Raw genomic sequence first — 12,232 nt, forward strand, 5'->3', positions numbered from 1 at the left:
TTGATCCTTGAACTCTGTGTGAATGTATTCACTATTCAAAGCAATGAAAATACATAGGAGTCGTCAGGGTTTGATCCTCTCCATCAGGGGTCACACCGTGAGGGAGGGTGGGGGTCTCTGGATGACTCTGGAGGAGGCAGTTACGTGGCTAACCTCCCTTCAGCAGTCTCCAGAAAGTGAGCCTTACAAGAGCCTTTTCCTGGGGACATCCAGGTCAGCAGAATCCGACTGCTGGGATTCTGTCCCAGCTGTGGGACCTCGGGCAAGTGTCTTAACCTCTCTGGGCCTCAGTTTCCTCAGCTGCCCGGTGGGGTTAGCAGTGGTTGCTGTCTGCCTCCCATGGCGGGGATCACGCAGGGGGAGGTTTAGCCAGCGCCTGGCATGGAGCATCGTGCTGTGAGCAGTGCCTGTTGAGGATTTTTTCCTCCCTGGGTCTCTTCCCCAGCCCTCAGAGTGAGTGCCTCTCCTCTCTCCCTCCAGATCGTCTCCAGCAAGAAGATCACTCAGCCTCTGCTGCTGATGAATGACAAGCCTGCGGGGAAGGGCTTGATTACGGTACCAGCCCCGCTCCCCGCTCTCTGCTCTCTGCAGGCCCCCCCCACACTGCCCACTGCCCTCCCCCATCAATGGGCCACTTCACTGGCAGATAATCACCAGCTTTGTTTGGAGTAAAAAGGCCCAACTTACAACTTAGCAACAGGTCTCTTAGCAACGGGCTCCTGGCTCCACATATGATGTGTTGGGGCTGCCAAACCAGGGAGTGGGGGGCACTGCCAGGGGTGCCCACGGTGGCTCCCCAGGCAGGGGCCCTACTCCTCCTCCCTGGAGGCCTCCAGAGCCCTCCCTGCATCCACTTCCGGCACTGGCCTCTTGGGCGACTTTCAGGCGTTTCAGAGCCTTGCCCACCGGAACTCTGCTTGTGGCTGCAATGCGCAATGATACCTGCGATGCGCAGTGATCCCTGTGAAGCGCAGTGATTCTTGCGATGCGCAGGCCCTTCGAGCGGCTGAGCTCTTCGGTCATTAGAATTCCGGAAGGCGGGGAAACCTGGTTTTACAGATGAGGGAACTGAATCCCAGAGAGGAAGTGCCCTTGGGCGGTTCAGCTAGTGAGGTTCGCTCCTAGATTGTCCCTCTTCAGAGCCTGTGTGACGCCAGGGGTTCTGGAGGGAGGAGGGCTGTACCTGTGTGTGTTCACAGGCCTTACTCCCCTGCCCTGGAGCCTTCCTGGCTTCCCACTGCCTGTGGAGCCATGCATTCCAGGCTGGGAGGGACCCAGCAGTCGCAGCTGTTTTTTACCCCGTTCATGTCCATGGCCTGTGTTCAAGGCAAACTGAATTCTTAGCATACCCTGCACTTACCCCAGGCCCTCATCCACTGTTCCTGCCACCTGGAATGTCCCCTCCCAGCCTCCCCCATCTCTTGGGGTTTAAAACCTCCCCATCTAAATGCCTTCACAAGCCAGCTGCCCTCCACGTGGAAGCCAGCCCAGAAGGACCCAACCCAGTGGGTATGCCAACCTCCAGCATTTCCAGCAGTTTGCCTCCAGACCTGGGTTCTGTCCTCCTGTGAAATGGGGGCAGTAATAGGGCCTACCCTATGGGGTTGTTGAGCAGGTCTCAGCTGGAGGGGGGGAAGGGGAAGGGGAGAAGGGGCCTCTAGCCTGGCCTCTGTCTGTGGTTCTCAGGGTCAAATAGTTCGTTAGGTGAGGCCATCCCAGAGGTGTGGGAGCAGAGGAAGTCCTAGCCGAGGGAGAGCCCTGCCCACTTGGGTTGCTGTTGGCCAGAGGGCCTTCCCTGCCACTCTGGGGAGGTGAGAGGAAGAGGCCCAGAGAGGGTAGATGGCAGCCTCGAGGTCACCCAGGTGGTGCATCACTGGCTGGCCTGGGGCAGAGGGCCATGGCTGATGGGGAGGGCATGGAGGATAGATGAGTGGTGTGAGCTGATGAGACAGCAGAGAAGAGCTCGGGTGGTCCCTTGCCTGCCCTGGGCCTCAGTTTCCCTGGCTGCACAGTGCAGTTGTTAGAATTTCCGACACCTTGGTGTTTTGAGGTGGTTGTGTGTGCTCCCTGGATCTGCAGTGGGGACATGAGAGGGTCTGTCAGGCTGCTCGCTGGCCCAGAGCCTCTCTCTAGGGCTCAAGACCACCCTCCATGTTTGGTCCCTGCTTCATCCCCCCCCCCCCACCATCTCATGGCCCATCTCTTGAGCCACATTGGGGTCACTTTCTGATTCCTCATATCCAGAAGGGTTATTACCCCCATCTTCCAGAAGATGGAAACTGAGGTTTGAGGAAGACGAGAGACTCGTCCCAGGTCACCTGGCACCACTCTTCCCCACCACTCCCCTCCTAGCCCTGGAGAGTTGACTCCTGGGGCAGCCTGTGTCCAGCCTGCCTGAACGGAGGCCAGAGGGAGCCTCAGGACAGACCCGACCCCCGGCGTTCCTCTGGCCTTACAGATTGCTGCCCAGGAGCTCTCAGACAATCGGGTCATCACGCTGAGCCTGGTGGGCAGGAAGCTGGACAAGAAGGTGAGGCAGGCAAGGGAGGGGGCTTTCCATCAAGGAGCAGGAACCCTCCCCCAGCCCTGGGGTTGTGTGGCCTGGGGGTTCTGGCCACCACCTTCATTGCCCCTCCAGGGACAAGTCCATAGCACACGGCCCTCCTGCCACCCCAAATTAGGACTGCTTCACCACTGAGGTAGTGAGTTTCCTATCACTTAGAGATATTCAAGACATGGCTGGAAACCCACTCGTTGGGGCTCCCCATCCCACGTAGTGTAAATGCTAGGGTCCTTACAGTAACCTACAGGACCCCACCTGATGTGTCCTCAGCTCCCCCCGACTCCCTGACCTCACCCCTTCTGCATTCCCTACTTTCATTCTGTTTTAGCCAAATCAGCCTCTTCATTGTCCTAGGATTAAACCAGGCACCGTCCTGCCTCAGGACCTTTGCACTTGCTGTCTTTTCTGCCTGGGATGTTCTTTACCCTGAATATTCTCATGGCAGGCCCCTCTCTCACCTCCATGTCACCTCCTAGTGAGGCCTTCCCTGAAATTGCAGTGGTCCCTGATATCCCGCCCCCTCCTCCTTTATTTGTCTCCTTAACACTAATTGCTGCCTCATGTGTATTACTCATTTATTTTATGTCTCCCCCTCTTGAATATAGCCTCTTTAGAGTCCATGTTTGCTTAAATAAATGGAGTTTTAAAGGACTCTTCTGCTAGGATAGTTTCAGTTTTTCAGAATCCCACTAAAATGAATTAAAATCCCATCCTGCTGGGTGCCTCCCTCTGCCCTGGGAACAATCTCCCTCTTGACGTCCTGCCCCACTGAAGATGCTGGAATTGTAACGTCTACAGGCTCCAGGTCTTAGGGTCTCTGAGCCCAAGCTCTGGTAACCCCAGGATGGGGCAGTTTCTCCCGGGGCTGCTGCTTGGTCCCAGGGGGCTGCAACTGCCCTGGGCGTCTGCTGAGCCCTGCAGAGGCTGAGGGGAGAGGGGCCAGGCTGGCTCCGCCCACAGCCCTCACTCCTGACGCCAGGTGTGGGAGGCAGTGGGGCCACACCCCCACCCCATCTGAATCCGGTGGAATTATGCCTTCCTCACCCACATCCTCCCGCTTCCTCCAGGACCTCTTTGGGAAGTCAGACCCATTTCTCGAGTTTTATAAACCAGGAGGTGATGGCAAGTGGATGCTGGTCCACAGGACTGAGGTGGGTGTGTGGGGCTCCAGGGGTCTCTGAGCCAGTGGGTCTGTAGTCCAGCCACACCCAACAGCTCAGGACGGGGCTAGGCAGTCACAGCCCTGCGGTACACAGGAAAACCCAAACTGGCCCCTAAAGGACTTGTTCCCTCCCCATCACAGGGATGCTCACTTCCATCCCCAGAGGCATGGCTGTGGGTCTCTCCACCTTGCCACTCCCTGTCCCATTGGGCTGGCCCCACCCCAGAGCTGTACTGGCCCTGGGCCTGAGTTCACCCTTGCCTCTCACTGTCCTGCAGGTGATCAAGTACACTCTGGACCCCGTGTGGAAGCCATTCACTGTGCCATTGGTGTCCCTGTGTGATGGGGACGTGGAGAAGCCCATTCAGGTGAGGGGGGCTATGGGAACCCTGCTGCCCACCCTACCAGCTCTGGCCTCCTGGTTACCTGAGGCTTCCTGGGGGTGCCTTGGCAAAGCTCTGGAAAAAGAACCCTTGTGGGGGGAGGGGCAGGAGACCTGAGTCCTTGTCCCAGGTCTGCCTGACCCTCTGAGTGATCTGGGCAGGGCCCTCATCTCTGTGATTCCCTTGTCTCAAATGGGAACAGAGTGACTGCTCTTTTTTTCCGGAGGGCTGTGTGCTGCTAGCTAGGATAATGAATGCAGAATCACCTTGGAAACAGCCAAGTGTTGTTGCTGTGATGAAGGTGATGATTACTAGTCTCTGAAAGCCCTAAGTCCTCAGGGGCCGTGTCTGAGAGCAGACGAGGTGGGGCGAGGCCCTGAGACCATGTAGGGATCCCCAGGCAGGGCACCAGGAAACTTGGGGTCTAGTTCTGGGTCTACTACTGCCACTGTGAGACTTTGGGCAAGTGCTTCCCACTCAAGGCCTCAGTTTACCCATCAGTACAATGGGTACAACAATTCCTGCCTTCCTTCTAGGAGTGTCATGGCAGCTAAGTTAGAGAGCATATCAAGCTGGGACTTTTTGTGCCCATCTCAGGAAAAAAATAGCAGTCTAGGGAGGACTCCAGACCATGGCCCATGAGGCCAGGTGGGCCACCACCCAAGATAGATTAGCAGCCCAGTGTCAGGTGTGTGAGGTGTGCAGCTTCCTGCTCCAGAGGGAATGGCCTCCATTACTAGAGCGGGCACCCTTTCTCCTTTTCCCGGCAATCATGGAAGGCTTCCTGCAGGAGGCGGTTCAGGAGCTACCGGCATCATCCCAAGCCAGCTAGTCAGATCTGGAGGGGAGAGGGAGGTACCACCCCCCAAAAAAGGCATGGGATTTGCTCAGGGAGCTGAGAGGAGCTGGCGAGTGCCTCCTGTGGGGCAGCTCTGGGGTGACTCGCTGGACCCACTCCAGGTTATGTGCTATGACTATGACAACGACGGGGGCCATGACTTCATCGGTGAGTTCCAGACCTCGGTGTCACAGATGTGTGAGGCTCGTGACGGCATCCCGGTAAGATGTGCACATGTGCGTGACCCCAGGACCTCGGCAGGGGATGGGGAAGGGGCACAGGTTTTTGAATCAGGCAGACTGGGGCCCAGATCCCACCTCTCTGCCTTATGACCTTGAGCAAGACATTTAATCTCTCTGAGCCTCAGTTTCCCCATCTGTCAAGTGGAGGCAGAAGAGTAGAGTGGGAATTAAATGAGATTAAACAGGTAAAGTACCTAGTGCATAGTGAGTACTTGGGGGAGCTGTCTATTTAACTCTGAGAAGCCAGGCTCTGGGCAACAGTTCTGGGTGCATGAGTGGACATGACATGGATGAGTTGTCTGGGGATGGAGGGCAGATGCACATCTTCTGACCTTGGGCAGATATAGCTTGGCATGAGCCTAAGGTGGCAGGAAACATTTCTGGGGTGGGGGGCTTCCTGGAGGAGGCATGCTGCCCCTGTGGAGTAGATTCTGGGGCCCAGGAGAGGGTCAGTCCCCACAGAAGCCCCAAGCTGAGCTCCTCTTTCTTCTGTGTTGCCCAGCGGGAGTTTGAGTGTATCAACCCCAAGAAGCAGAAGAAGAAGAAGAACTATAAAAACTCGGGCATCATTATCCTGCGTTCCTGCAAGGTGAGCCAGCATGGGTGGGCATGGGGCACAGTCCCGGTTTGGGGGTCACACAGAGGTATATCGCTGCACAAGAGACAGGGCGTTGGGTTTGGAGCCGGCAAGGCCTGGGTTCAAATCCTGGTTCTGCCATGTCCTGGCACTGTGACCTGAGCTTAACCTCTCTGGGCCTCAGTCTCCTCATCTATAGAATGGGAAGGTTAACAAGATAAGCATGTAAAGTGTTAGTCTCATATCACATTCCTTTGTGGAAGTCAAGGAGGGCATGCGATGACCTTCCAGGGTTTCCTTGTTGGAGCGTAACTATAGGGAGTTACTGCTTCCCAGGCTTGCCCATTGCATGTTCAGCATCAGAGGGGCAGAGGATATCAGGCCAGGGTGACCTGTGCTCTGGCAGTGACACTAGTGAGGGCTGAGGTTACTGGCCCGTGGTGTAACTGGGGCCACTGAAGTCCACAAAGACAATGAAGTTTGCACCGGCAGTGGCCAGGCTGAGGTCAGGGGCCAGGCCCCCCTGGATATCTGGTGGCCACGTATCTGCTGGAATCAGGTAGAACGTTAAGGAAGGCAGCCCAGGCCAGAGCAGCAAGGACCCTGGATGCTGGGCCTGAAGGTTCCAAGTCCTGGCACTCTCTCTACCAGCTGGCCAACCCCAGGCCTCAGTTTCCTTGTCTGGAGACTAGGATTTACGTGAGCATTCAGTGAGGTCACAACGTAGCAGTGCCCTGTAGAAGTTAAGCTGGCAGGTTGCAGCATCATGATTTCGGGTCCTTATTTCTGAAACTTGGGTCATTCACATCCCTCTTCATGATTTTTTCCACCTGCCTTATTATGTTTTGTATTCAGCCCCTCCTCCCCCCATTTTGGTGTCTTTTTTTACTTAAATACATTTATTTTGAAAGGAACCTTTCTAACGCCACCAAAATTGGAAGGCCAGTATCCTTTGCCAAAAGGAGGCAAAGACCATCCAAACAAACCATGTTTCAGCAGCTTTATTAATTATTAATTTACAGCAGAAGGCCTTGAGCCAGAGGCCTGGCATCTCTCTGTTCAAAGTTGAGGTTGGTAAGGGCTACACTGGGCCCTGGGACACTGCCTGGACTCATCGCGCGCGTGTGTGTGTGTGTGTGTGTGTGTGTGTGTGTGTGTGTGTGTGTGAGTGTGAGAGACACTGCCTGGACTCATCGTGTGTGTGTGTGTGTGTGTGTGAGAGAGACACTGCCTGGACTCATCATGCGTGTGTGTGTATGTGAGAGAGAGAGAGACACTGCCTGGACTCATCATGCGTGTGTGTGTGAGACACTGCCTGGACTCATCGTGTGTGTGTGTGTGTGTGTGTGTGTGTGTGAGAGAGACACACTGCCTGGACTCATCATGCGTGTGTGTGTGTGAGAGAGACACTGCCTGGACTCATCATGCATGTATGTGTGTGTGTGTGTGTGTGTGTGTGTGAGAGAGAGAGAGACACTGCCTGGACTCATCATGCGTGTGTGTGTGTGTGTGTGTGTGTGAGTGTGTGTGAGACTGCCTGGACTCATGCGTGTGTGTGTGTGTGAGAGAGAGAGAGAGACACTGCCTGGACTCATCATGCGTGTGTGTGTGTGAGAGAGACACTGCCTGGACTCATCATGCGTGTGTGTGTGTGTGTGTGTCCCACCTATTGGTAACCATTGCTCTGAGTGCTTTGTTATAGAGGGATTTGGGTTTTGTTGTAATCAGATCAGGTCCATCTGCCTTTTTCCGCCTCCTTGACCCCTGTCAGGGCACAGAGCAACAACTCCCCAAAGGTCATCTGTGGAGTGTGGCCAAGTGAAGGCGAGCCCTCAGGTACAGGGCAGGGGCCCACTCACGCCTCTGATTTCTTCCAGATAAACCGGGACTACTCCTTCCTGGACTACATCCTGGGAGGCTGCCAGCTCATGTTCACTGTAAGGCTCTCCCCCATCCCAGCCCACCCCAGTGAGGATCCTCCCTAAGGGCTTGGGCCATGATTGCAGCAGGAGGGACTTGGGATAAACTTCAGGAAGGATCCTCCCCAGGGCAAGGGGTGTGTCTGGCCAGAGGAGAGGGTATAGGTGGATGGGCCTGAGTCAGGGCTTAGCTGCAGGTCAGGGCCTGGCTGCCCAGCCCTCAGAATGTCACTGGTTACACTTCCTCAGAAGGAAAAAAAGCCAAATTCCTCCCCACTTCCCTTCCTGCCTCATCTGCTATGCCCTCATCCTTGCTCACTCAGCTCCGTCCACACTGATCCTCCCCCAACACACTAAGCTCTGCTCTGTCTTGGGGCTTTGCATTTGCTGTTCCCACTGCCTGGAATGCTCTTCCCCAGAACCTTCTCGGATGCTGCCCTGCCATCCTGCAGGCTGTGACACAGAGGTCATCTCCCCCTGATGCCTCCTGTTCCTCGTCACTTCTCCTGTTTTATTATCTTCAGGGCACTCGCCACTCTGAATCTTCTTAAGTATTTTTCACTTGTCCCTGTCCCACTAGCAACTAGTGACTGTGAGTGTCCTGAGTGCGGGGCCACTGTTTTTTTTTTTCCCTCCACCCTCGGTGTATCACTCAGTGCCCGGCACATAGCACCTGCTCAGTATATGCTCATTGGAAGAATGAATTGTCACTCTGCCGGTGGCCTGGAGTGTATGCCCCATAGACTTCTCCCGTTCCTAACCCGAAGGGGGGCCTCAAGCCCAGAGGAGAACTCCTGCCAGGGTCCCATACTCTGCCCACCTCCCACCTAGCCTCCCTGCTGTCTATCACTGCTTCTGATCCCATGGGGGCTGGAAGTCATCTGCAGGACTATAAGGAGGTGCAGAGGATTGGCCTTGTTGACCTGTAACCCCACTGGTCACCACAGCCCCCCTCCCCTGCAGAGAGTGAAAAAATGCCTCGAAATGGGAGTAGATGAGTGTGTGGGTTGGGACAGTGAGGGGGGAAAAGGAATTTGGGGCTGTAAGTTGGCTTTGTGTCACATCTGGGCAATAGACTATGCTTGGGCAACAGGGAGCCACAGACGGCATTAGAGCCAGAGGAGTAATACAGTCAGACAGTTTCCAGGTTTTGGACCATCTTTTGGAAGGGTGGGCCAGGGCTGGGAGATGAAGTGGGCTTCCTGTGTCCCATCAGCCTGTCTGTTCCCTGGAGGTGAGATAGGGAGCTGGAGTCTCTGACCACACTGGGTGGCCTTTTCCCCCACTCTGCAGGTTGGGATAGACTTCACAGCCTCCAATGGAAATCCCCTCGACCCTTCCTCTTTGCACTATATCAACCCCATGGGCACCAATGAATATTTGTCAGCCATCTGGGCTGTTGGGCAGATCATTCAGGACTATGACAGGTAAGCTTGGGGAGGGACTCTGACTAGTCAGCTTGGGCTCCATCCATCCTGGGAAGTTCAGCTTTTCAAAGCTAGAAGGGACCCAGAGATCATCAAACCTAGGAATGAGTAGCATAGGACATGCATGCAGTTACCTGTGCATACCTGTGGCAGACATTGCTAATCAACTGCTGATCTCTGACTTACTGAGCCCAGATCCATACTGAGATCCTTCTCCACACGGTACACCGAGTAAGAAAATGAGTCAGGATAGAAAATGAAATTTGTTTGCTATTGCTGCAACCTCCACTGTTAGAGCTGGGGGAAAACAGGCCTAGGATGTAGATAGAGAATTTATCCAAAGTCACCCAGATCAAGGAACTGGAACTCAGACATTTTGATTCCTGTACCCGCCACCTAATGGTCTAACAGTCTCACTCCTGTTGGGAACTTCAGAGGAGCAGCCAGCATGTGTGGATCCTCTTCCCATGACCACGCTTCCTGGAGATCTTTGGGTGGGGTGGGGACAGTGGAGAGTCAGGGAAAGCTGTGTAGAGGGTGTGGCCACCAACAGGCTGGGCCAGATGCAAAGTCAAGAGGGCCTTGGAGGATCCAGAAGTCACATGAGGGTTGTGATGTCATTGTCACAGATGATGCTTGTTTGGACCTGCAGATTAGAGTGTGGAATGACCAGGAGGACACATGGGGAGCAGGGGAGAAAGGAGCAGGTCCCACAAATTTGGTAGGAACAAGAGCAGGCTCAGGAATCCTGTGTGCACTTCAGCCTCCTTGAGAGAGGCAGCCTAAGGTGCAGCTTCTGACTCCCAGGGGGCTCAGGGCCTAAGGGGTGGCTGTGACCCCAGGCCACATTAAGAGAGGTACGGCATGCAGAGCAGGGGAGGTGGAAGTCCCCACCTGCGTGGTCGGGTGGAGGAGCCTGCTGTTGCTGCTCCAGAGACCCTTGTATCCAGCTACCCACTCAGCCCCTTTGCTGAGCCTTCTCATGGGCATTCAGACCAGTTTACATGTGAGACAGGAGCTATGGGAGGACCAAAGAGAGAGGCATCCTGGGGTCTCAGGGAAACCCACAGAGAATGGGCCATTTGAATTGGGCCTTAGAGGATGAGTAGGAGTTTGCCACAGGGAACAGATTGGGAGAGGTAGTTCAAGAAGGGGTGCAGTAGGATTGAAGTTGGAGCGTGAAGATGCCCTGTGTGTTTGGGGAACAGTGAGTAGCCAGTGGCCAGGGCTGGGGGAGTGGGGAATGAGGGAGGGCAGGTAGAAAATGAGACTAGGCTCTTGGGCTAGATGATGAAGGGTCTTGAACGCCAAGCCAGTGTTCTCATTTTAGAATTTTTCCCAGCCATAAAAGGGACGTCAAGAAACAGCCAGTACATTTCACTTGCATCATGACTGTGGTTTAGTGATTGCCAAGGTCCCCGTTTGAGAAGGATCTAGAAGCTGTACTCAGGCCCATGGTTAGGAGTGCTGTGGTTGATTAGCAATGTCTGCCATAGGTGTCAAGCCTTTTATTCACCAGATACCCAGAAGTGGGTTTGGGCTCAATAGATCATTCAAACAGAGCTTTTTCTAGAGGTGGTGAGCTTTTTTTTTTGTCTGTGGAGGTATGCAAGGCAGAGTGGGCCCAGCCCTGGGTAGGGGGTTGGGAGGGTGAGCGTGGGTAGATGAGGCCCCATCTGGTTGTCTCATAGTATTTTTTTCTCCTTTCTCTGATTAGTGATAAGATGTTTCCAGCTCTTGGCTTTGGGGCGCAGTTACCCCCAGACTGGAAGGTAAGTGAAGCCAGACTGTTTTCCTTTTGGCTGAGATGGGATTTGCATGTATGGCCTCTCTGGGATCTGCTTTGGAAAGGTTGGGCTATGGCCCAGCTGCCCTGCCTTCTCTGCGTTTACCCCAAACCCACACGCATTTCTCAGCCTGAACCTCGTGCAGGCAGTGGGGCTAGAACAAGGAATAAGTTATGATATCTGTCCCCTGGTACCCCAGTCAGGTGGGGAAGATGCTAGATTTAGCAAATAAAAATACAGGATACCCAGTTAAGTTTGAATTTCATATAAACAAGTTGTTTAAGTATGTCCTAAATATTGCCTGGGACATACTTAAACTAAAAAATTATCCATTATTTATCTGAAATTCAAATTTAACTGGGCATCCTGTATACTGTCTGGCAGCCCTAAAGACAGGCAGTGTCATCAGTGCTGAACGGGGCAGCAGTCCCTAGAGGAGGGCCCCAACCTGGCCTGGGGGTATCAGGAAGGCTTCCTGGAGGAGGTCAGGTCTAAGCCAAGAGGGTAAAGGAGAGTAGGAGTTCGCAGAGTGACTTGAGGTGGTGATGTGGCAGGTAGAGTTCAGGGCAGAGAGAATAGCCTGTGCAAAGTCTGGGAGGCAGAGGGAGCAGGGTATTTGGAAGAACTGAAAGAAGGTGGGCGTGAAGAACTCTCCATGAAAGATGGGCGGGATGGGGAGAGATGTGGCTGGAGAGGTGGGGAGCCAGCCGTGCAGCAAGCAGTGGGTGGGTCTACATGGGGTGTTATTGGCATTTTTGAAGGCTCACTCTGGCTGCTGAGTGGGGACTGGCTGGGGTGATGGTGGGCAAGATGGAGGGATGGAGAGAAGGGACAATGTCCATTACAGGTGAAGAAACAGAGGCTCAATGACTTGTCCAAGGTTACGTTCAAAACAGGGAGCCTGAATTCCATCTGGGCAGGTGGACTCCCATGTCTGTTCTCAGAATGTGCTACCCTTCTGATGAGAAGCCTGGGGCTGTGGGCATAGAGGACTCCTCAATCTACATGTATGTCAGCCAGCGGCCCCTCTTGTCTGCCCTGCTGTACCACATGCTGTTTCCAGAGTGAGCGTTCCCCTCACATCCTCTCCGGAGAGGGCAGTTTTCACCTAGAATTTCAGGGAGTGGCTCTGTGGCCTGCTGGCCATTGTATGGTAGGGGGCAGGACCCTATGGGACCACAGCTGGGCCTCTGGGCAGACACGGTGATGCCACTGGGGGCAGGGCGGGCTGGTGCAGCCAGGCCCAGCACTATCTCGTTGCTAGGACACCAGCCAGCTTCCAAAGAACTCTGGCTGAATGAGATGTTTTCTTGTGCAAAAGCCTCCTTGGAAAT

The 12,232-nt window shown here is 54.5% G+C and overlaps 1 protein-coding gene across 1 annotated transcript in view; it reads left to right on the forward strand.

Annotated features, from left to right (window-relative positions):
* The window catches only part of CPNE2 (copine 2), a 52,622-nt gene that overhangs the window by 25,918 nt on the left and 14,472 nt on the right, over positions 1–12,232 (forward strand). The window contains exons 4-12 of the mRNA XM_060289849.2: positions 481–555; positions 2,459–2,530; positions 3,631–3,714; positions 4,004–4,093; positions 5,069–5,167; positions 5,691–5,777; positions 7,643–7,702; positions 8,978–9,111; positions 10,829–10,883. Coding sequence (XP_060145832.1) covers positions 481–555; positions 2,459–2,530; positions 3,631–3,714; positions 4,004–4,093; positions 5,069–5,167; positions 5,691–5,777; positions 7,643–7,702; positions 8,978–9,111; positions 10,829–10,883 — 756 coding nt within the window. The remainder of the gene's footprint in view (positions 1–480; positions 556–2,458; positions 2,531–3,630; positions 3,715–4,003; positions 4,094–5,068; positions 5,168–5,690; positions 5,778–7,642; positions 7,703–8,977; positions 9,112–10,828; positions 10,884–12,232) is intronic.

Source organism: Globicephala melas, chromosome 19, assembly GCF_963455315.2.
Source record: "Globicephala melas chromosome 19, mGloMel1.2, whole genome shotgun sequence".
Classification (NCBI taxonomy): Eukaryota; Metazoa; Chordata; class Mammalia; order Artiodactyla; family Delphinidae; genus Globicephala; species Globicephala melas.